Here is a 24,870-nt window from a genome sequence, read left to right as displayed (position 1 = left end):
CCACTGTTGAGCAGAGGAGTCTATCATGCCTGTGCATAGTGTGACAATATGTAAAAGTGAAATTGTGCCAGTGAGGGTTGAGGATATGCGTTGCATGGAGAGAAATGGTATGCGGGTGATAGGACGGATGTGCAATGCTAGTCTTAAAGATGGGCTTCCTGGTGCTACCAGATCAGAATGTCTGGAGATACTGGCTTCCTGACATAAACTGCACCAAACATTGATGTTATTTCTTTTCTGAATTTTTGAGATGGTTATTTATATTATTAAGTCTACTTTGAAAAATCGATTGTAAAAGTGATATTCACCTGAAGGTCGAAGGTTCAATTCTCGGTGTAGGCGCCCGAAAAATACAACTGCGAATTACTTAGGAGCTCTATCCAGTCATGGCTGACAGAACGAGAGCATGCTACTCCCATGAAGTATATAAAGAGTTCTGTTCAAAGTTTCGTCCAAATTTCCGAGTTCGACAGAAACATTTCTTTCCGAGTTCGACAAGATACACCTGAAGAAGGTTGGAGGTTACACCGACCGAAACGTGAAAATGACACTCAAGATGAGAACAGTGGTCCAAAGAATCTAAATAATATGAATAATGTATACTATTGTTTTTTTTTTCCTTTCCTTTTCCAAAACTCAATCATGTTCTGCATGATAAAAAGCAAAAAAAAAAAACAAACAATTTTCCTCTACAATCACAACAACCAAACTGAAGATCATGAATAAATATTTGAAAATATAAAGAACTTGGAGCATAAAAACTTTTTTTTCCAAAATAACTGGATTCTGCATTAAATAACCCGAAAAGGGTTGAGATACCGTAAAAGCAAAACATGATGAACCGCCCCCTTAAGTAAGACACGGTTACGATACTATCCCATTGATTACTGTACACGCAATAAGCTTTATCCCTGAGTAGCTTCTGGGCCTTGATAAGTGGTGACCACCATGTAAAAAAAAAAGAAAATGACAAGTTTCTGCCCTATTGAGTATTGATGAGAACCTTACGTGTCTGTAATGCCAAATGAATGGTTTGAATTGCTGCCATAAGTCTTATGCTAGACACGTTTACACATGTAGACCCAACACGTTGTAGCAGAGTACGTCGCAAGGAACATAGGACAAATAATAACTTGACTCTTTTTTTTTTCTTTGTTTTGTAACAAGGACATTTATTTCCGGGTACTTTCTTGAATAAACCGTGATCATGCTCCTTCTCTCTGACCTCCATCCTCTCGAACGTGATCCTTGTGATCGTTTTCTCTAATGTGCTCTCTCTCCTTATTATAGTCTTTTTTCTTACAGTGACGTCATTTTGCATTTTGTATGCATTTGCATATGTGTGTTATATGAGACTCGCCTGGCATTGCCCGGGTGTTTGGAGATGTGTGTTGAACCAAAAAAAAAAAAAAAAAATAGTGGTAGTAGGCAGGCAGACTCGAACCCATGACGTGAAGGCATAAAATAAAGTGAAAGAAAATCTGATGTCTTAGCCGATGTATCCATGATGCGATCGGAAGTCAAAACCATTGAAATTAACTGAAGTCAATCCAGCGGTGATGATGACTTGCTAAAATGTTTGTGAAAAAAATCAACCCCCTCCTTGTACAAAACTGCCGAGTTTAGGGTGAAGGAATTAATGTTTTTGGCCAATTTTTCGATATTTGTCGTCTGAGATGGGGAGCTTTAAAATGATACTGATTTTGTCAGGATCCGTCGCCTCTGTTAAAAGCTTTTGCGAGACATACATACATACATACATTTAAACAGACAGGTGAGATTTATATTATAGACTAGCGGGACAGTTTTTAATGAGGTCAATAACCCGGTTTGTTTTTTACCCAACTTTGGGGAAAACCAGCTCCCCCGTTTATTAGGGGAGTGTCTCATCTCGAAATGAAAGCAACCGTCTGATATGGCAATGATAAGCCAACATTGACCAAACGTTACATCGCTTTCTGGAGACCACTGGCCGTGGGCCAGAGATTCGAATCAAGTATCGCTTTTTTTATACTGAAAAGCGAAAGCAACACGCAGCGATCCGAAAATGTTGAATATTTCACGTTTCAAAGTCGGGCAAATTAAATAAACAGGCGACCCCCCCCCCCCGTTGTTAACTCAAAGATATTATCATTTAGACAGCATATAAAAAGTTTTTAAAATGAGCAACGGCCTCGAGAACCCGCCGGAAAAAAGCCTTTTGCAGACATACACAAAAAGCGAACATACATACATACATACATTTTTGCTTTTATATATATAGACTAGTGGGGGTACCCAGCGTTGCCCATGTGAGAAACATGGGGGGGGGGTTTAAAAAAAGTTGGGGTATGTAGGTAGGATTGAACCCGAAGCCCTGAGGTGAAGTTCGGAAATAAAATGTGAAAAAAACATGACCCATTAACCAATCGGCCAGCAAGAAAGAGTTACTGAAAAACATTTGAATTTATTTAAGTAGGAAGAGAATTGACAGATGCCCGCACCTAATGACTTAATGAGGTCAAGAGTAAATCGTGGAGTTAACATTTTCAGCGAACGTTATGACCACGTAAACAATATTTAGTCAGTAGTTAACATTTTCTGCAGGACAGTTTTTAATAGGGTCAATAAGTCGATTTGTCTGTTTTTACACAAATTTGGGGGAAACCAGCTCCCCGTTTATTAGGGGAGTATCTCGTCTCGAAATGAAAGCAATCGTCTGATATGACAATTATAAGCCGATATTGACCAAACGTCTACATCGCTTTCCGGAGACCACCGGGAACTTCCGATTTGAATCCAGTTTCGCTTTTTTATACTGAAGAGCGAATGATACATGCGACGATCTAAAAATATGGAAAAAATAGCATGTGAAAGTCGGGTAAATTAAATAGACACGCGACCCCTGTTCGTAACTCTTAGATATTATGATTTAGACGTGATATAAAAAGTTTTAAGAACGAGTGAGCTGACCGAGAAGTCCAGCGAAAAAAGCCTTTTACAGACATACACAAAAAGCGAACATACATACATACATTTTTGCTTTTATATTTATAGACTAGCGGGGGGGGGGTACCCAGCGTTGCTCGGACGTTTGGAGGTGTGTGTGTGGTCACCCGGGTGTTTGTGTCCGGGGGGGGGGGTTAAAATAAAAATAAGTTTTCATAGCTAAGTATGAAGGATCGAACCCGGACCCTTAAGGCAAAGTTAGAAATTGAAGTGTGAAAAAAAAGTGCAACATTAATCACTGGACCACCATGAAATACTAACGGAAACACATTTGAATTTATTTAAGTATTTACAATTGGCAGGTGCCCGTTTTAATGACATAATGAGGCCAACTTTGACTGCAGGGTACTATTTTATTAACTGCGGGAATGCTTCTTTTATTTATTTATTTTTTTTTGTTTCCCCAAGATGTGGGTGGGGGGGGAACCAGCTCCCCATAACAAGGGGATTGTCCAAATTGAATAGCAATTGTCTGATATAAGGAGAAACTCCACATTAATCAAAACGGATTGCTTTTGGACATTTTTGGTGATCGCAACCGACCGGAAAAATACCTTCAGAATTAGTTCCACTTTTATTATACGAAAAAGCCACATGCGGCGAGCGAAAAATGTTGAATATTTATCTTTTCAAAATCGAGCAAATTAAATAGACAGGTGATCCTCGTTGTTAACTCATAGATATTATCATTTAGACGTGATATAAAAAGTTTTAAGAAGAAGTGAGTCGACTTCTCGGAAAGAAGCCTTTCTCGGACATACACAAAAAGCGAACATACATACATACATTTTTGCTTTTATATTTATAGATTTAACTATATTTATTGTCTCGGGTACATCATTGTCATCATTTATCTATATTTATGATCATTGTTATTTATTATTATCATTTATCTATATTATCTTGGGTCATCATTATCATCATCTTGCCAGCAAACAGCATTGGTGACCACGTCACTCCAATGCGGGTGGCTAGCCATAGCCCAAAACAGCTCAGCTTGTGACAGTAATCCTATCCAATCAGTCAAGTTGGTCATCATCTTGGTCAACCTTGTTTTTTCGATCCTCGCATTCTGCCAGTCAATTCTAAATGTTCTACGCCTCTTCAATGGTAAATACGTCCTAAGAAATTCATTTGTCTTTTCATGATAGTTTCCATCAACATTCCTTTAGTGCATCCAAAAATAAAAACTATACAAAATACTGTTAAAAACCCACCGAATATATGTCAGCCCATGTCACGGTAACATATATTGAGCAAGTTTCTAACAGTATTTTGTATAGTTTTTTATTTTTAACTCCTCTTCAAGTCCAACATAAACAAACTCCTGACAAACCGCCCCCTTAAGTAAGACACTCTATCAAAACTCCCAATACTAATGATTACTACAATACTATCTCATTGATTACTGTACACGTAATAACCCTTATCCCTGAGTGGCCTTCGGGCCTTGATAAGTGGTGACCCCCATGTACAAAAAAACAAAAAAAAGCTTACTGTGTCAAAGAGTCAGGCACCATTTTTGATTTTCCAATACATTGGTAAACACCGTTTTTCAAGCTGGATAAACATGTTACATTAAATAAAAACACTAAAAACATATCCAGTTAGGTAGAAACACACACATATATGCACATCAGCAATCCTTTAATTCATCCACATCTAGTCCATATTTCCTCGTTAGAAATGTGATCTTTCCAAACGACCCCTAACATTTGTCTCATAAACCAAATTTCTGTGCTATTAATGCGTTTCTGCATTTTGGAGCAGATAGTCCAGCTTTCACAAACAAATAACAAGACAGGTCAAACATACACCTTAAGAATGCATTGTCTAGTCTTAAGCGTGACCCAAGGAAACTGAATTTATCCACCTGAGTAAGTGACGAGGATCCAATTGTTAAGGTCCTGGATATGACCTTAAACGATATCCAGTGGTGAGGCCCCAGCTTGCGGGCTTTGGGGAGTGTGGAGCGACCCTTTAATTACCATTGCTTCCAGGTCCACTCTGACCCGGACTGGTAGTACCTGTTAGAGTCCCAACTATGGGTTAAATAGAAACTGACTTGAAAACAACAAATATATTCTATTAAAAATTTTTTCTTGAAAATCTTTGGATTCGGCATTAAATAACCTGAAAAGGGTTGATATGCTGTAAAACAAAAACAACCAACCAACCAATTGTTAAATCCCATGTAGGTATGACTTCTTGGGTAAGTCCATTTATTCCTGAAATGGTTAAGTCAGCTTATCCCATCACAGTTAGTCACAGATATAAAACGCTGCGTTATTTGTGAATCGATATTACTATAATTATAATAAATCCTATTTTTTCATTTCAGGTTGTCCTTGTGAATCAGGTTACAGGTCGATATCCTGGAAGGTGAGAACTTAGAAGATCTATTTCCTGCTTCTTTTGTGCCAGCTCGTTTGACTCGTTGGTATAGTGGTGCCCGGTGTTTGGAGGTGTGTGTGGTTTTGGGTAAATCAAAACAAAAGAATAATAAAAAATCGTTGCCCTGGTGCTTTTGTTGGAAGGGGAAGGGGTTAAAATTTAAAAAAAAATGTTTTGGTAGGTATGTATGAAGGATCGAACCCGAATCCTTGAGGCGAAGTTGTAAATTAAAGTGTGAAAAAAAAATGTGCGACGTTAACCACTGGGCCACCATGAAATAGTAACGGAAACATGTTTGAATTTATTTACGTATTAAGAATTGGCAGGTGCCGGTACTTAATGACTTAATGAGGTCAACTTTTACTGCGGGGCAGTATTTTATTTATTGCAGGGCAGCTTTTATAGTTTTTTTTTTTTTTTTTTTTTTTTTTGTTTCCCCAAGATGTTGGGAGGGGGGGACCAGCTCCCCCATAAAAAGGGGATTGTCCAAATTGAATAGCAATTGTCTGATATAAGGAGAAACTCCACATTGATCAAAGCTGATTGCTTTTGGACGTTCCCAGCGAGCGCACTGGGAACGATGTCTTAAGCTTCGTTTTGCTTTTATTATTATACGAAAAATCCCAATCCATACGCGGCGATTGAAAAATGTTGAATATTTAGCTTTTCAAACTCGGGCAAATTAAATAGAAAGGCGACCCCCGTTGTTAACTCGTAGATATTATCATTTAGACGTAATATAAACAGTTTTAAGAAGTGAGTTGACCGATCGCTTGTTAGAAAAAAGCCTTTCTCGGACATACACAAAAAGTGAACATACACACACACATTTTCGCTTTTATATATATATATATATCTATATATATATAGATTTGTTTGCTTCCTCATGAAAGCAAATTAGACACAAGGTTGTTTATAATGTGGGGGAAAACCAGCTTCCCTCAAAAAGAGTCACACTGGCAGTATCTAAATAAATACTAATTGTCTCGGTATGAAGGGTTTTCCCTACATTGACAAAGGACCAATTACGGAACAGATACTGCCCGACCGGAAGGCCAGGCGGTTGCATTTGCTTCGATCAGTTTCGCTTTATTTATACGAAAAAGACAAACACTCGAAACGAGGGAATTTTTTAAAACTCGATCAAAACAGATAGAGATGATGTCTGCTTGTGAATTTGAGATATTACAATCTAGGAAGTAAAAGAAAACTTCTCCTATGAAGACGGGAGTGGTCGCATTAAAACGAGCAGTCTTTAGTGTTCCAGAGTTTATTTTTCTACATAGTCACCACCATTCTCAATGCATTTTTGTTGGTCTCTTTCGATCCTTCGTTGGTAAAAGTTATGTCACCACTCTGAAATCAATGAACCCGTCTTTTAACTGTGCTACCATCAACTGCATCAGCTTTGTAAGCGTTCAACAGGTGCCGGTGAATGTTGATCGGTTCAATTTTTCTGTGCGGAGAAACTTAATGCCGCATCTCTGCTTCTGATGCACGTCCACGACAGTTTTCTTTCTTAGAGTCTCACACCGTCAATACATGCAACAGAGAGATGAAACTTTCAGGTCATGAATGCACAAGTTCAGTCATCATAACAATGCAATTTGCAATCCCCTCTGATCTGTTCGGGCAGAATAAAAAAAATTAGGAGGCTGTGCTTTTGAATATTTTTAAACGGATTTTAGATCCATGATTGTAATTCCATAGAAAAATAAATATTTTGAGGACTTTCTGGAATTTTGAAGGTTAATGGATTATTAACGGCCAGCAGAAGCGGGTGGGGCGGTAAATCTTACGACTTGTCTCAGACATAACAAGTAAGACATTACCAATAATGACTATATTTCATTCCTCGCATTGTGATAGCCTTCTAAATCTCTACTACATACCTATCCCGCACAATGCTTCAAGCAAACTACATATCAATCATATATATATATATATATATATATATATATTTGCTTCCTCATGAAAGCAAATTAGACACAAGGTCGTTTATAATGTGGGGGAAAACCAGCTTCCCCCAAAAAAAGGTCACACTGGCAGTATCTAAATAAATACAAATTGTCTCCGTATGAAGGGTAAATCTTACGAGTGCCCCGGATAGCAAAAGTAATTGTTACACCACTAGGATTGACTGCTTGAGAGTGAACAGAATTGTAGCTCAGTCCGACAGAGCAGGGCTAGAAGACAACACAATGACTGGACCTATGTCGGACTGATATCCGTGGATGTATTTTCGACTTGATATGAATAAAAACTCTACACGCTGTTGACAGCACTCAGCATCTTGGTGTGTGTGTGTGTGTGTGTGTGTGTGTGTGTGTGTGTGTGTGTGTGTGTGTGTGTGATTTATCGAATTTCTTAGATCGAGTTAAATGTGCGTGCCCGATTTCCTTTCTTGCCATTCCTTACGGGCACTCCTACATAAACTGTGCCAGGTAACCGATCAACTGAACGTATTTTCAGGATAATGTTTTCTTTTTTCTTTTCAGTTATTGCTGAATTATCTCCCTTTGAAGAAAGAGGAATGGCATTCGTGGAAAGAGAAACAAAGGTGAGTTTTGTGCACTGTTTTTTTTCGTAGATAATAGCTGTAAATTAGCTGTCTAGGCATTTACACTAATGTCTATCATGGAAGAATGGCAAACAGGACACGGAATACCGAAGAGGGAGGTAGTGGTATTAGCAAGAATACGAAACAGTTATACTCATTAAACTCGTTCATATTCCCTGAAGAGAGAAGAATCTCCATGCCAGTGACCCTTCGCTTGTAAAGATCCCCCCCCCCCAAAAAAAAAACAGACCAAAATAGACAACATGAATAATCTGTTTAACCAAGTTCATGTCGACAACGTGCCTAAATCAAAACGTAGATTCCATGAACAAAGTTTCTTTCTTAGGGGTTCACGCCTTTGGAACTCTCTTCCGTTTGCTTGTTTCCCACCTGATGACAACTTGGATGTCTTCAAGTCCAACATAAACAAATTCCTGATAAACCGCCCCCTTAAGTAAGACACGTTGTCAGATCTCCATTACTAACGATTAATATGATATTATCCCATTGATTACTGTACACGCAATAACCCTTATCCCCGAGTGGCTCCCGGGCCTTGATAAGTGATAACATGTAAAAAAAAAAATTTTTTAAAAAGAAAACTGTACGAGGTGTGTACAATAAGTTTCGAAACTTTTTTTTTTTTTTTTTTCACAGATATTTAAAGTTTTCGTAGACGCTTGAAAATTCAGTATGTTATTGTTATACTACTTAACCGATGATACTGAAACTGTGTGATGTTTCTGTTATCAGGCAGCATCAAATCCATACATAAAATTTTTAAATATCAAATGCTCTAATTCTGTGAAATTTTTGACCTGGACTGAAAATATCATGGTCGAAATATCATGGTCGAAATATCATGGTCAAAATCAGGCGCTTTTTTACAATTTGTAATTATGCAAAGGGAGACAATTCTCGTTTACCAGAGATTCGTTCATTTTTTTTTTCATCTCAGGATTTAGTATAGATTGCAAAAATTACGAAAAATGATTCAGATGTGCCGGATGAATTTTTAACAAAAAAAAAAATCCAGTCACAATTATGTTCTGAGATGTTTTGGTTTAAAAATGGCTGACCCTTGATTTTTCAATTTAGTCAAGGGTCATCTCCCTTGTTTCACATACTCAATTGGTCATACAACTTTTCCACATTAAAACATACGATTAAAACTCGATAATTTGATGAATTTTATTGATCCCCCCCCCCCGTTCATCTGTTCTTTTGTTTGCACTTTTCTTAATAACCATACCTTGGATTTTTTTTTTTTTTTTTTTTTCATTTTTGCCTTCAGTGGCCTTTGGCCCTTGATAAGTGGTGACTCCCAAGTCATAAAAAAAAACAAATGAAGGTTCTTGTACAGTTTAATCAAGACATTAAAAAATGAAAATATCGAAAAAAGGTTATATTGTACGTATCTGTTTTGAATTGAAGATCTCCGAAAAAAAAAATTCACTTAATTTGATCGAGTAGTTTTTTACAGCGGAAAAACACGTTTTTATGAGAGCACGTTGAAGGCAGACATCTTGTTTTTTTTTTTTTTTTAATTTTTATTTGGAGTTTAGAACACACCACGAAGAGATAACTCCAGTTAAAGCGCCAACACTCCCTCCCCATCTTTAATACTAGCTTTTCTTCCTAAAAATCAAACCTTTTGCTCGGTATCATAACAAATTGTTTTTTCGCTGTAAAAAAAACAAAAACTACTTGATGAAATTAAGTGATTTTTTTTTTTTTTCGGAGAACTTCATTCCATAACGGATACGTACAATTTAAACTTTTTCGATATTTTCATTTTTTTATGTCTTGATTAAACTGTACAGGTACCCAAACGAAAAATCCAACTCCCCAAAAAACATTCATGTCAGATATAACCAATAATAATGTACGATTAAAAACCAACCAACTAAAATACATATTGTCACTGACCATCTGTGTGTTCTCCCATAATGCTCTAATTCCTCATCCCACAGCTTATTCAGTTTCTTTTCTTTTTCTAATAAAAATGTTAGTGTAATTCTGAAGAAGAACTCAGATCTGCTTTCCGATTCCAAAGTCTTTTGTGGTACAGTTTAATCAGAAGTCCAGAGCGTTGAAACTAAGCATAGTCAATCCAACCGAGACTATGACTTTGCAAAACTCAAAAACCGACCCCTCCTTGTAAAAAAACTACCCAGTTGAGGGTGAAGAAATTTATGTTTTGGCCAATTTTTTTATATTTGTCATCTGAAGGGTCGAGCTTTAAAATTGTACCAGCTTGGTCAGGTTCTGACGCATATGTTGGAAGTTTTTGCGAGACATACAAACACACACACACATTACACCCTTTGTATAGGGTGTCCCAAAAGAAGCTGAATTGATCAAATATAAGATAGCACAATAGAAGCATCAAACTAGCAAAAAAAGATTTCAGAAAATCTAGATTAATTTTACTAAAGTCATCATGAGTCATTATACCATCAAGGAGTCGATATTTATTGTAGAGAGGTTCTTTTAGTTGAATTTAAATTTCAAATCCGTCAGCTTCTTTTGGGACACCATGTATATATAGAAGATTCGGCACTTGCACAGCTTAATGAAGACATTAAAAAATGAAAATATCGAAGAAAGTTTAAATTGTACGTATTCGTTAAGGAATGAGGTTCTCCAAAAAAAAAATTTCACTTAATTTCATGAAGTAGTTTTTTTTTTTTTTTTTTTTTTTTACAGCAAAAAAAACAATTTATGCTACCGAGCAAAAGGTTCTATTTTTAGGAAAAGTTAGTATTAAAGATGGGGAGGGAGCTTTAACTGGAGTTATCACTCGTGGCGTTTCTAAACTTCAAACAAAAATTAAGAAAAATTTCAAGAATCTGCCTTCAATGCGCTCTCATAAAAACGTGTTTTTCCGTTGTAAAAAAAACAGAAAAAAAACTACTTGATCAAATTAAATGCAATTTTTTTCGGAGATCTTCAGTTCAAAACGGATACGTACAATATAACCTTTTTTTCAATATTTTCATTTTTTTTTAATGTCTTCATTAAACTGTACAAGTGCCTCTTTTGTTTTATGCTTTATGCCTGGAACAGATTGCAAAACCTGCCGAACTAGTAAAGTTTAAATAGATTTAATTTTAATGTTTAAAGTAATTTTAGGTTGAAATGTAAAATTAGCACGAGTTACTTCCCTTCGTAAGTTTTCTGTATTTTAAATATGTTCAGCTTGTCGGCTATTCTAACTTAAGATCGAAAATGTATATCTTTACTTTTTTGTAAAAGAAAAATAATCGCTTAGAAATTATTTTCTTTATGAAAATTAAATTTCTATATTTTTATATTATTTAATTGGAATTCATTGAGATGAGTATTGTTTATTAATTTTTATTTATTGCGGACTATTATTCTCATCTTCATTAGTTGTTTCATGACGTCTCGGCCAACTATTCCTCTGGCCTTCATCAGGTCATAATCTCTACGGTTCCAGGTGAGAATTGTCTGAAGATAGCGGTTTCAATCTTACTCAAAGCTGGCCAGAGGCTTACTTGGCCAAAACATTGTGAGACGACAACTACTGAAGGCAGTAATTTCAGTGAATGCAGTCAGGAGATTCAGAGTTCCTATCCATCGCAGTTACCACCTGATGAAGGCCAGAGGAATAGTTGGCTGAAATCTCAATAATGAATTCCAATTTTTTATTTTTGTTTCAAAATTTTAATTTATTTTTTATACGGTAGATGAAAAATAAAACTACTATATTTTTTTGAATAAATATTTATAATTTGGATTCATCAAACTACTGTTCTCATCTTGAGTGTCATTTTCACAACTTTTCGATCGAGGTAACCTCCGACCTTCTTCAGGTGTATCTTGTCGAACTCAGGAATGTTTCTGTCGGACTCGGGAATTTGGATGTTCAACAAAGTACACCTGGAGAAGGTCTGAGGTTACATCAACCGAAACGTTGTACAAATGACACTCAAGATGAGAACAGTAGTCCGACGAATCCAAATAATACGAACCAATCCTCATCTCCGAAAATTCAGAAACGTAAAAAATTTATAATTTTTAATTTTTTATACCTACAGACACTAGTACTTCATGCTTAAGCAATCGTTAGTGTAGGAAATGATAATTACTGCCGGTCGGGAGATTTCCGCAAATTCAACAAAGTCAACCTTGGCTTTTCGGGTTGGTGCTTTTTTTTTCTCTCGAATAATGGCAATTAGCCATTAAATAGTAAATGAATTTAGATAGTTATGAAGCATTGTAAGTAGGCTGTCCTAATCAAGTCATGAGAGTATTCAACAAACAGGAAATTTGAAATGATGCATGCATGCCAGTTGTATTCCTTTTTTCTTAAATATGAAAAACATCCGTCTAGCTGAAGCCACTGTCAAAAATTTTCCTCACTCTCTATCTGAGCCTAAATCAAAACTTAGATTCCATGAACAAAGCTTCTTTCTTAGAACAGCACGCCAGTGGAACTCTGTTCCGTCTGCCTGTTTCCCACCTGACTTCAACTTGGATGTCTTCAAATCCAACGTAAACAAATTCCTAATGAACCACCCTCTTAAGTAAACACTTCATTAAATCTCCACACTAACGTACTGTACTTTCAATAACCCTTATACCTGAGTGGCTTCCGGGCCTTGATAAGTGGTGACCTCCTTGTAAAAAAAAAAGAAAAGAAAAAAAAAAAATTCATCAAATAGGGCTCAACTTTAATCTCTTAAAGGGGCTTTATAACAACTATTTCATTTTTTTTCAATAAATATTAATGTTTTTTTTAGGCTTACAGATGCTAGGGTTTTATGCTTATGGAAGCATCAATGCAGGAAATAATAATTACTGCTGGTTGGGAGATTTGAACTCTGTCACAAAGCCAACTAATTAACCTTCAAATGGATGTGAATTTAGATATGAAGCCATGTAAGTGTGCTGTCATAATCAACAGCTATGAGAGTATTCTACAAACAGGAAATTTGGAATGATCTGTAATGTTTCGATCCCTCGTCTTCCTGCTTCCAGTTCCACATAGATTAATATCCCCGTCTGATATTGACTTCCATTTCTTACAGAGCTTTATATACCCAGTTTGTACACGAAATGATCATGAAACCAGGATCGACCGCAAACGATAAGAGTACCACTGATGTCACTATGGAGGACCATGTAAGTATCAAGCTTGGTGTTCTTGTCCAGAATTGCCTCATATTAAAAAATAAAGAAATATCTGTATGCGTGCCCATGACAAAACATAAAATATAAAAAACCTTTGTCCTATCGATAAAATGTTGCATCCCTCAGCCTGTTTTACAAATAATCTAATGGTAGGTGCGCCAACAAACTACAATTATTTGTATTATTGAGTTGAGGATTGATCATCTGTATTATTTGCAAAAAAGGTGGGCTCTCTCTACCACGCTAGAAAGTTACACCTGAGGGTATCCAGTACCTCTACAAGGCCACCATTCGTCCATACATGGAGTATTGTTGCCACATTTGGGCTAGTGCATTTGCTACTAGTCTATCGTTCTTAGACGACACTAAAAAAAGAGTCGCCAACTTCATAGGTCCTGCATTGTCGACTAGGCTTCAACGACTGCCCCATCGACGAAATTTTGCATCCCTCTGTTTTACAAGTATTTTAATGGTAGGTGCTCCGACGAACTACAAACCTTTGTACCCCCTTAACATAAATACACCCAACAAAACCCGGTAAGTAGGAAAGCCTTCTACTCAAATAGTTTCTTCCCCAGAACTGCTAGACTTTGGAATTCCCTTCCGGGTCCCGGCTCTCTTGACTGTACTGACATGCAGAAGTTCAAGCGCAATGTAAACAGACATCTCGCTGCTCAACTCCCTACATAGTATCCCTGCAAATTATGTAGTAGCTCCCTACATCAAAGTGACACTGTGCCTTGCTTGGGGTAATATTGCAAGAAATAAAAAAAATCACGTGAATTGATCGAGTAATTTTAGTTTTAAACAAGAAATTCAAATTTCATAAGTATGTGAGAAGCGACCATTTTGAAAATACGAATTGTGAGAAACAAAAGGAGATAACTCAACAATAATTCAAAATTACTAAATTTATGTTATAATGCCTACGATTTCTAATTAATCGACTGAACTTCAATCTGAACTTGCCAAACTTTCACAAAAATACTCGACTAACTACAACCACTATATACGACTCCCCCACCCCCACTCTCTAACTGTGTCTAAATCAAAATGCAGATTCCATAAACAAAGCTTCTTTCTTAGAACGACCCGCCTGTGGAATACTGTTCTGCTGGCCTGCTTGCCGGCTAAATACAACATGGTAGCCTTCAAGTCCAATGTAAACAAGTTCTTGTTGATCCGTCCACATAAATAATCAAATTCTACCCAATCTACACCAGTAACGATTACTACCACCGTACATCCATTAACTCTTATCCTCGAGTGGCTTTCGGATCTTCATAAGTGATGACTTCCAAGTAAAAAAACAAAAGAACAAAAAAAAATGATTTTCTTTATGAAAATAAAACTGCTTGATCAATTTGTGATTTTTTGGAATGCAAAATTTTTTTTTCATCACAGTTATGCATGCATTTTTTTTTCTTTTCTTGTAATATGGGAGGATATTTTGGACAAGAACTCAGATATGCTTTCCGATTCCAAAGTCTTCTTTTGTACGGTTTCTGCTTGGAACAAATTCAAAACCCACTGAACTAGTAAAGTATAAAATAGATTGAATTTGATGTTTAAAGTGATTTTAGGTTGAAATGTAAAATTTGCACGAATTACTTCCCTTGCTACGTTTTCTGTATTTAACATCGAAAGTGTGTGTGTGTATATATATATATATAGAGAGAGAGATAGATAGTAAGTTATAATATATATATGGCGATTAAGCTACACTGAATATTCCGCATTTTATCCACTCTAGGAGTTTACGCATAAATTTATACTTTCGTATATTAATTTTATGTGAGTAAATTAAGTAGTTGTGTGTATATATATATATATATATATATATATATATATAGGTGTTAGTCTAGCGGCACTGATGAGTTGTGAAACAACGAAACAGGTCTGTATGTCGATGACTAAAATATATTTTATAAAGCTCCCTTCTTCGGTAGAGCACTCTCGTAAATTATCTTACTCGCTACTTAATTTAGCTGAAATAATGCGAAGCTCGCGATTTGTTTACAAACAAACGTTTGAGCCCTCTACGAGTAGCGGACGGATGTTTATTTAAATAGACGTTCGGACAGTTTAATTTCGGCCACCGATTCCGTAGTCAGGGGGTAGGACTGCCGACTGTCATCACGATGGTTCTAGGTTCGATCCTCGGCTTGGAAGAGGTGTTAGTCTAGCGGCACTGATGAGTTGTGAAACAACGAAACAGGTCTGTATGTCGATGACTAAAATATATTTTATAAAGCTCCCTTCTTTGGTAGAGCACTCTCGTAAATTATCTTACTCGCTACTTAATTTAGCTGAAATAATGCGAAGCTCGCGATTTGTTTACAAACAAACGTTTGAGCCCTCTACGAGTAGCGGACGGATGTTTATTTAAATAGACGTTCGGACAGTTTAATTTCGGCCACCGATTCCGTAGTCAGGGGGTAGGACTGCCGACTGTCATCACGACGGTTCTAGGTTCGATCCTCGGCTTGGAAGAGGTGTTAGTCTAGCGGCACTGATGAGTTGTGAAACAACGAAACAGGTCTGTATGTCGATGACTAAAATATATTTTATTATATATATATATATATATATATATATATTTCAGAATAAAATTATCCAACAATCAGCTGGCATGGAAACCTGTGATTATAACATTTACAAGATATTACTGGCAGTAATATTCTATAAGTATTATCCGACCTAAATAAGAATTGCTCGATATACAAGATAGAGCAAATAAATAAGATTTTAGTCATTCAATGAATTAAAAAAATTATGGCGTGAAATTTTTGAGTTTCAGATCAAAAAAATGTTTATTATTCTATGTGAGACAAAGAATACATTAGAAATATTTTAATTCTTTGTCTTACATGGAATAATAAAAATCTTTTGATCCGAAACTCAAACACTTCATGTCATAAATAATGTGATCTGGCAAGCAATGAAAAACCCTAAGCAAAATTCATCCCAAAGCGGCAAAACTGAAGCTAGCCTGCCAGGACACTATATATATATATATATATATATATACACAAATGTAGGCAAATTTGGACATATTTTACTCGTTTGAAAAAATAAGTTCTTTTTTTACCAATTGTCATAAAATTTCAACCATGAATAGTATTATAATCTTCAAAAAGCTTGCAAATTTTTATATAGTTTCGTCTCATAGAACAAAGGATCTGAGCATTTCAATATTCAATTTGGCTACAAGTATAGATATATCCATAGATATATATATATATGTTTTATTTTTTATTACAGAAAGTCTGAGGAAGCTACATGACGGCCCAAAAAACGGTCGTGTAGCCGAAACAAAAATGTAACTTAACAGAAAAATACGGTAATAAAAAATAAAACGCATATTTGCTCTACAACATTATTGAGCACTTCAGTTTTTATTAATTACCATTTCTACTAAACTATATATATATATATATATATATATACACCACCTTTTTGGTAATTTTATAAGTTTGAAATCTCACCGACTATTGATTAGAATTTAACAAATAAGGGCTCGTTGGAAAGGTAATGACCTGAATTGTTTAGTGAGCTATGTGACATTTGCCCTTAAGTTTGTACATCAAGGGGATTATCTAGAACCTATTTTTGGCAATTTTTTACAGTCCTAAAATGTTTCGGTAAAGGTGCAGTATTTTTCCAACCACAAAAACATCCTTTAAAATCACCACTATTGTAGGTTTTCAAGGATACCGAAAACGAAAATAACAAATAAACACCCCCCCCCCTAAAAAATAACAAAACCACCCCTTCCAAAAAAAGATGACTATAGAGTGGGTATTCATTTAATGTTAAATTAGTATAGAAAAGTGATTCCCCCACTTTTTTTTTTTTACTATAATTCCTTTATATCTTGGAAACTACTTGTTTCCTAGAATTCTAAATGTTATATTCGTTTTCAGCACCCTCAAAAACCTGTAATAGTAGTAATTTTAAAGGATTTTTGAGGGTGGAATTATACTGCATCTGATCAGAATTTAACAAATGAGGGCTCGTTGGAAAGCTAATGACCTGAATTGTGTAGTGGGCTAGGTGACATTTGCCCTTAAGGTCATGCATTAAGGGGATCATTCATCATCCAAAGCCTACTTTTGGCACTTTTTTTATAGCCATAAACTGTTTCGGTCATAGTCATTTGTTTTCCTAGTTTTGCATATGAATTACAAAATATCTGACATTTCCCCCAAAACCTTTAGCCTTGATGGAGGGGAGACTAAAACTTGTTGCTATGTTTTCAAATGATCTGAAATAACAGCATGGGGAGACTTGATTCCAAATATTTCTCATATGTTACATCTCCCCTCAAGTAAATTTCACAGGGTATAATGGTACTGGAGATATTCATAATCGTATTCTATTTCCAAAAGAGGGCAGATATAACATATAAGAAATATTTGGAATCAAGTCTCCCCTTGTTATTTTAGATCATTTGAAACCATAGTAAGTTTTAGTCTCCCCTCCATCAAGGCCAGAGGTTTCATGGAAGTGTGTGTGTGTGTGTATATATATATATATATATATATATATATATATATATATATATATATATAGGGTGACCCAAAAAACTGGGCCCCAACTATAATTAGGTCCCGTTTCTTATTGTTTTGTTTGAATGAAATGAAACCTTGGTCATAACTACATTATTATATTCAAAACATCACATCAAAACACAAGGGTCTTTGGCCTTTTTTTCTCTGTTCTACAGCATATGTTCTAGATGGCCTCCATTTAGCTTCTTTTTTTTTTTTTTTGGGTCACCCTGTATATATATATATATGTATGTTATTTGTTTTTGTGATACATTTTGAACGAATTCAATTATTTACGAAAGTGCACTTTTACCTAAATGCGAGTTGGGAATAATTTTCCCTTTAACCAGTTTGGTACCCTCATATAAGGAGCAGCATATATATTGTTTTTAAAATATAATTATCCACTGACATGTGTATCCTCGTCTATGACTCATCAGAGTGGCTGAATCTAGCAAGATTCGAAATCGGGACCTCACAGTAATGAGCCTACACTCTTACCACTTGTCCACCTCACTGACTGTTTGGATATATCGCGATTTACGTAGATGTTATTTGTTTCAATTATTTACGAAAGTGCATTTTTACTTAAATGCGAGTTGGGAATAATTTTCCCTTTAATCAATTTGGTACCCCTGTATGGGGATCAGCATTATATATTGATTTTATGTAATACAATGAATACTAGAAGATATACTCTGTCCTCAGAATTTTTTAACAGATTTTTTTTTTTCTCACCAAGATTGAAGAAAAAAAAAAACAGTAAAAAGTCTGTGTGTTTGTTGTGTGCAGTGTTATTTTGAAATGCCGGTAGAAAGCGTTGGCAAACGCGATATGCAAGTAAGTTGTGATTTTCCGTGATAGAAGCGTTGATTGAATTTTAAAATATAATATGCATGAGATTGAAAGTCAGATTACAAAGCAATATTATAAAATGTTTTTCTTTTTTCTTCAATTCAACATTGCGGCGAGAAAAAGAAAAAAAAAATATATATATATAAAATTCTGAGGAAGGAGTATATGTCTGAAATATAAATTCTAAGCAAATAAATATTTGTTTATTTCATAATATTGCATTGTAATTTGGCTTTCAAATGTATTTCATACATATATATATATATATATATATATATATTAATTTTGTTTGTTTTTTAAAAGCCTCTAAATCCCAACCCGGACAGTGAATGGGGTGCCTATTTTAAAGATAACGACATGTTGGTACAAATTGACAAAGACTGCAGGTGAGTTGAAATTTTTCTTCTACCCCCCCCCCCCTTTTTTTTCTTTTTTAAAAACATTATCTCACTAGCATAGCTACCTTGTGTTACCTGGGAGAAGTATAACAAAGTAAAAAAAAAAAAAAAATTTGTTAGAAGTGTCTGTAGCGTTCGTTATTTTTATTTTCTTTTTTTTAAACTCCTCCCTCCTTTCTCTTCTCTTCTCTCCTCTTTTTAGTCGTCAAATTGATGAATTAACCGACTGCAAACCTATGTAGAGGGGGTACCACCCTCTCCCTCACCAAAACAGGGTCACCTCTAAGTTGTGAGCAGTGACCCATGATGCTTTAGGACGGGATCTTGCTGGTTGTCATTCTTCCATTTCTCTCCTTATTATCAAAGAGGCTTGAACCAATTAATTGGCTGGTTACGCTGTTCTCTATTCAATCTGATTTAAGGTCCTGGATATGACCTTAAACTATATCCAGTGGTGAGGCCCCAGCTTGCGGGCTTTGGGGAGTGTGGAGCCACCCTTTGATTGCCATTGCTCCCAGGTCCACTGACCTGGAGTGGTAGTATCTGTTAGGGTCCCAACTATGGGTTAAATAGAAACTGACTTGAAAACAACAAATATATTCTATTAAAAAAATTTCCTTCAGAATCACTGGATTCGGCATTAAATAACCTGCAAAGGGTTGATATACCGTAAAACAACCAACCAATCAACCAACCAACCAACCTGATTTAAAAAAAAAAAAAAAAAAAATTCAAACTATTTCTCCTTTTTATTTTTCTCTCTAAATAAATACTATAAGTCTAAGGTCAATCGTGTTAAGAACAAAGGAGATGACCAGTGATTCTGTAATAATACATAAACAATATGCATAAATTCAAAGATCATGTTGAAGTGTAATTTACGAGCGGGCAACACCGGGTGTCTAACTAGTGAATGCATAATACTATTTTCATACAAAACCTAAAGTTTTAAACAAAATTTTTTTTTTTTTTTTTTGATCTTGTTGTTTTTCTGTTAGTTTATGATGACTGATTTTTCTCTTTGTATGGGGGTAGAGGGTACTAGCAGTTCACCCCCGCTTTGCTCGGGCCCTATGTACTGTTCATAACTCTATGTGCATATGTACAGGGTCGTGCAGCTAAATTGGGACTAACATAACTTTTTGTAAATTCGCTATTTTTGAATCAAGTTATTGTTAGATCCATGTCCAAGGAACCTATATCTAAAATTTCAAGTGTTTAGACTCAAAATTCTCTGAGTTTGTTAAAGTTCTCAAAGGTCAAATCGTTGAACTTTGACCCCTTAACAGCCAAATTTGTCCAAAAACCGATCGCAAAGATTTTCCCAAATGTCAGTACCCTGTATATTAAATTTCGAGTCTGTAGACTTAAAATTGAGTTATTGCGTAGAGAAATGTACACACACAGATATGTTCACTTTTATAGATATAATAGATATATAGATAGATAGATTGGATGCAATATATAGTAATGATTTAAAAACTATTAAATAAAATGACTCATGCGCCACCACCGAGAATCAAAACCAAAACGTTCAGCTCACGATTTATTTTGCCTCTGCCACAATGACTGAGCTATGAAAACATGTTTACTGCAAGGCTAAAAATTAAAACATGAACCAATAGTTACTATGTTATGCATTCGTAATGCCAGCATTCGACCTTCACCTGGCAAATTTCATTTTTTTAAATTTTCACACTTTTGCAGCGATTTTTCCAGGCTAAAACCCAAATATAAAGTTTTGCATGGATTCAAATACCTTATATATGAAGTTTCATGTCTATAGACCAAAACTTCTAGGAGGAGTTTGGTAGGCAAAATTTGTTAAACAAAAATATATACACATACATGAATTTTTAAAAGAATTTTGTGTTTACTATAAACTTTTTTCGCAAATATTATGCAAGTATAAAACAAAAAAAGGTAAAAATATTGCGTCATAACTAATGTCTATTTTTGTATTTTAGACGCCTGTGCACATTTGGGCTGGTGCATTTTTTTTTTTTTTTTTTACACAGGCATCATCACTTATCAAGGCCAAGAGACCACTTGAGGATAAGGGTTAAAGAGTGTACAGTAGAAATTGGACAATATAGTAACCGTTAGTAATGGAGATTCGGTGAATTTGTTAATTTATATGGAACGGCTCATCAAAAACTTGTTTACGTTAGACTTGAAGACAACCATCTTGTAGTCAGCTGGAAAGCAGAAAAACGGAAGACAATTCCACAGGCGTGCAGTTCTAAGAAAGAAGCTTTGCTCATGGAATCTATGCTTAGGTTTAGGCACAGATAAAGAGTGGGGGAAGCTAGTGATAGTGTTTTCTGCTAGACGGGTGTTTCTTCTGAAAGTTTGGCGAGGGGGGGGGCATAGAATGGAGCTCAGCCGAGCACCTGCCATGAAAATAATGATAAAGCAGAGACAAACTCGCAACATCTCTTCTGTGAGAAAGAGGTTGCAGGGAAGAAGACATCCCCTACGAGGCTACAAAGTCTTTTTTGAACTCTATCAAGGCAGGACAAGTCCTTTCTAGCAGCTTCTGCCCAGATGTGGCAACAGTACTCCATCATTGGACGTACCTGGCTCTTATATAGATAGAGAATTGCATCAGCAGTGAGATATCTACTGGATCGATAGAAGGATCCCACCATTTTTCCAGCAACCTTGGCAACGGATTTTATGTATATGTTCCATTTAAGATCAGGAGTAAAAGTCAAGCCCAGAAGCTTGTCAAAACATGAGGCCTCCTCAAGACGAGAGCCATTCATTTCAATTGATGCCAGATGGGGATCATAGCATTGATGATGTAAAGGTAAAAGCTTGGTTTTAGATGCATTAAAAGTAACAAGCCATCTCTTTCCCCATTGTACCACTTGCTCAAGATCAGAGGAGAGAGAATCAGAGAGAACTTGGTCGTTTACGGTCTTAGATGTGCTATCATAGATAGTAGTTTCATCAGCATAGATGTCTACGAATGATGTAAAGATGTGATTTGGAAGATCATTAATATAGATCAGGAAGAGAGTAGGGCCCAGGATGAACCCTTAAGGGACTTCAGCATTAATACTAAGAGCTTCTGATTTCTGCCCATCAACCACTACTCTTATGAGCCTATCAGAGAGAAATGATTTAATAATTGAGAAGACATTTCCAGCTATACCATAGCTGGAGATCTTGTGAAGTAAACCTTTATGCAATATTCTCTCAAAGGCCTTTGATATGTCAATAGCAATTGCCCTAGAAAGGTAGCCTCCGTCAAGAGATTCGCTAATCCTATGAAATATAACTGTAAGCACATCTGCTGTAGGTCTAGCAGAACGGAAACCATATTGCGTGTCACTAAGAAGGTTATTTTTGCTAAGATAGTTGATTACTTCTCTATTTAACACAGATTCCAGCAACTTGCTCATGACACACAGGAGACTTATTGTCCTGTACTATGAGGGAGATGAGCGATCACCTGAATTCTTAAATACAGGGCATACTGATGAGATTTTCCAGGGTGACAGGAAGCAATTCTCCTTAAGACAACGTTTAAACAGTTTTGTAAGGATAGGCGCAAGTTCTGGTTCAAGTCTTTTGAGTACTATAATTGGAATACTGTCACAGCCGGTTGCTTTACTGGAATCAAGGTTTTTGATTAGCTTGGCAACATCACGTACAGATATTTGTATATCACATAGCATGTTCTCTGATACAGGAGGGAATATTGGAGGTGGCAGCCTTGAGCGCAAAGGTTAGAATTAGTTCTTGACAAAGAGTTTGGATTTGTCTGATGCTGACGAGATTACCTCAGGCCCATTTATGAGAGTTGGGATAGAGCTCACGCTTCTGTTCAGGATTCTGTTTGCTATTTGTCAAAACTGGTGGGAACCAAGCCGCTGCTCAGCTACTTTAGACTTGACGGACTGAGCATACAACTCTCTTGTGTTCTTTGGTTGCTGGCAGTTTTGAAAGCGGCTTTAGTCTCAGTACATCTATTACGTTGGAAGCAATGGAAAAAGTGATTTCTATGCGCAATGGCAGCAGCACATTCCGGAGAGAACCACGGCTGGCTGTTAGGTTTTTGCTGGAATTTTTTCGAGGGTATGAAACGGTCTATACCTACAATTAACCATTCTGTCAAGTCTGATACTATAGAGGACACATCCTTTTTAAACATGGAACGCAGCTAGTTTGTTATTCCTTCAAAAGAAAATAAAAAGAAGAGTCGCCAACCCAATAGGTCTTAATAGTTTAGTCAACTAAACTAACCTCTGTCCAATTGATGAAATGTTGTATCTCTGCACCTATTTTACAAGTATTTTATTCAAAGGTGCCCCTAAGAACTCTAAACCCTTGTACCCCCTCGACGTAAATATTTCAACCTAAACTGACAAGCAGCAAAATTCCACCCCTACACAGTTGAGATCCCTAGATGTAAGAAAGCCTTCTACTCCAGTAGTTTCTTTCTCAGAACCGCTAGACTTTGGAATTCCCTTCCGGGTTCCTGCTTCCCCGACTGTACTGACATGCAGACGTTCAAGTGTAACATGAACAGATATCTTGCTGCTCAACTCCCTACTTAGTATCATAACTAATATTGTTTATTTTTGTATTTCAGACGTCTGTGCCCAGATCTGTTTTTCTTCCAAAGGGCAACCGATTACCCATGTAAAGAAATGGTAAATGCTAGCAACAAAGTAGAGACGTTGCGGAAACGAGTCGAGCAGTGCGTCCTACAGTCCGAGACAGTTTCCCGGAATTGGCTTGGTATAACAAATGTAAGTAATATTATTGCGAACCGACAATGAATACGATTGGAACAAATACACTTAAAACATTGCGAAGGTTGCTGCAAAGAAAACGGGCTCTCTCTACTGTGCTAGAAAAAAACTCTCACTTGCCAGTATCTTACACATCTACAAAGCCACCATTCACCTATGAATTATAATGTTTATAATAATAAATAAATAATAATAAAAAAATGAATAATAATAATAAATAAATGATAATAATAAATAAATAAATAATAACAATAAATAAATAATAATAATAAATAAATAAATAGTAATAAATAAATAATAAATGAATAATAATAAATAAATGATATTAAATAATAAATAAATAATAATGATAATAAATAAATAATAATAAATAATAATGATAATAAATAAATGAATAGTAATAAATAAATGATAATAAATAATAATAATAATAAATAAATAATAATGATAATAAATAAATAATAATAAATAATAATGATAATAAATAATAATAATAATAAATAAATAATAATGATAATAAATAAATAATAATGATAATAAATAAATGAATAGTAATAAATAAATGATAATAAATAATAATAATAAATAAATAATAATGATAATAAATAAATAATAATAAATAATAATGATAATAAATAAATGAATAGTAATAAATAAATGATAATAAATAATAATAATAATAAATAAATAATAATGATAATAAATAAATGAATAGTAATAAATAAATGATAATAAATAATAATAATAAATAAATAATAATGATAATAAATAAATAATAATAAATAATAATGATAATAAATAAATGAATAGTAATAAATAAATGATAATAAATAATAATAATAATAAATAAATAATAATGATAATAAATAAATGAATAGTAATAAATAAATAATAATAAATAATAATAATAATAAATAAATAATAATGATAATAAATAAATGAATAGTAATAAATAAATGATAATAAATAATAATAATAATAAATAAATAATAATGATAATAAATAAATGAATAATAAATGAATAATAATAAATAAATAATAAATGAATAAAAATAAATAAATAAAAATAAATAAAAATAAATAATTAATAATTAATAAATAATAATAAAAATAAATAATAAATCAAAATAAATAATAATAATAAATAATAATTAATAAATAATAATTAATAAATAAATAATAATAATAATAAAATA

The 24,870-nt window shown here is 34.8% G+C and overlaps 1 protein-coding gene across 2 annotated transcripts in view; it reads left to right on the top strand.

Annotated features, from left to right (window-relative positions):
- The window catches only part of LOC145268831 (TBC1 domain family member 13-like), a 176,242-nt gene that overhangs the window by 25,418 nt on the left and 125,954 nt on the right, over positions 1 to 24,870 (top strand). For both annotated transcript variants that reach the window (XM_080124490.1, XM_080124489.1), the window contains exons 3-7: positions 5,330 to 5,370; positions 7,881 to 7,942; positions 13,000 to 13,093; positions 18,814 to 18,896; positions 23,512 to 23,671. In XM_080124490.1, coding sequence (XP_079980616.1) covers positions 5,330 to 5,370; positions 7,881 to 7,942; positions 13,000 to 13,093; positions 18,814 to 18,896; positions 23,512 to 23,671 — 440 coding nt within the window. The remainder of the gene's footprint in view (positions 1 to 5,329; positions 5,371 to 7,880; positions 7,943 to 12,999; positions 13,094 to 18,813; positions 18,897 to 23,511; positions 23,672 to 24,870) is intronic.

Source organism: Euprymna scolopes, chromosome 44, assembly GCF_053919585.1.
Source record: "Euprymna scolopes isolate OS-2025 chromosome 44, ASM5391958v1, whole genome shotgun sequence".
NCBI classification, from domain to species: Eukaryota; Metazoa; Mollusca; class Cephalopoda; order Sepiida; family Sepiolidae; genus Euprymna; species Euprymna scolopes.
The sequence above is the reverse complement of the archived record's forward strand: the minus strand, read 5'-3'. Positions and strand labels throughout refer to the sequence as shown.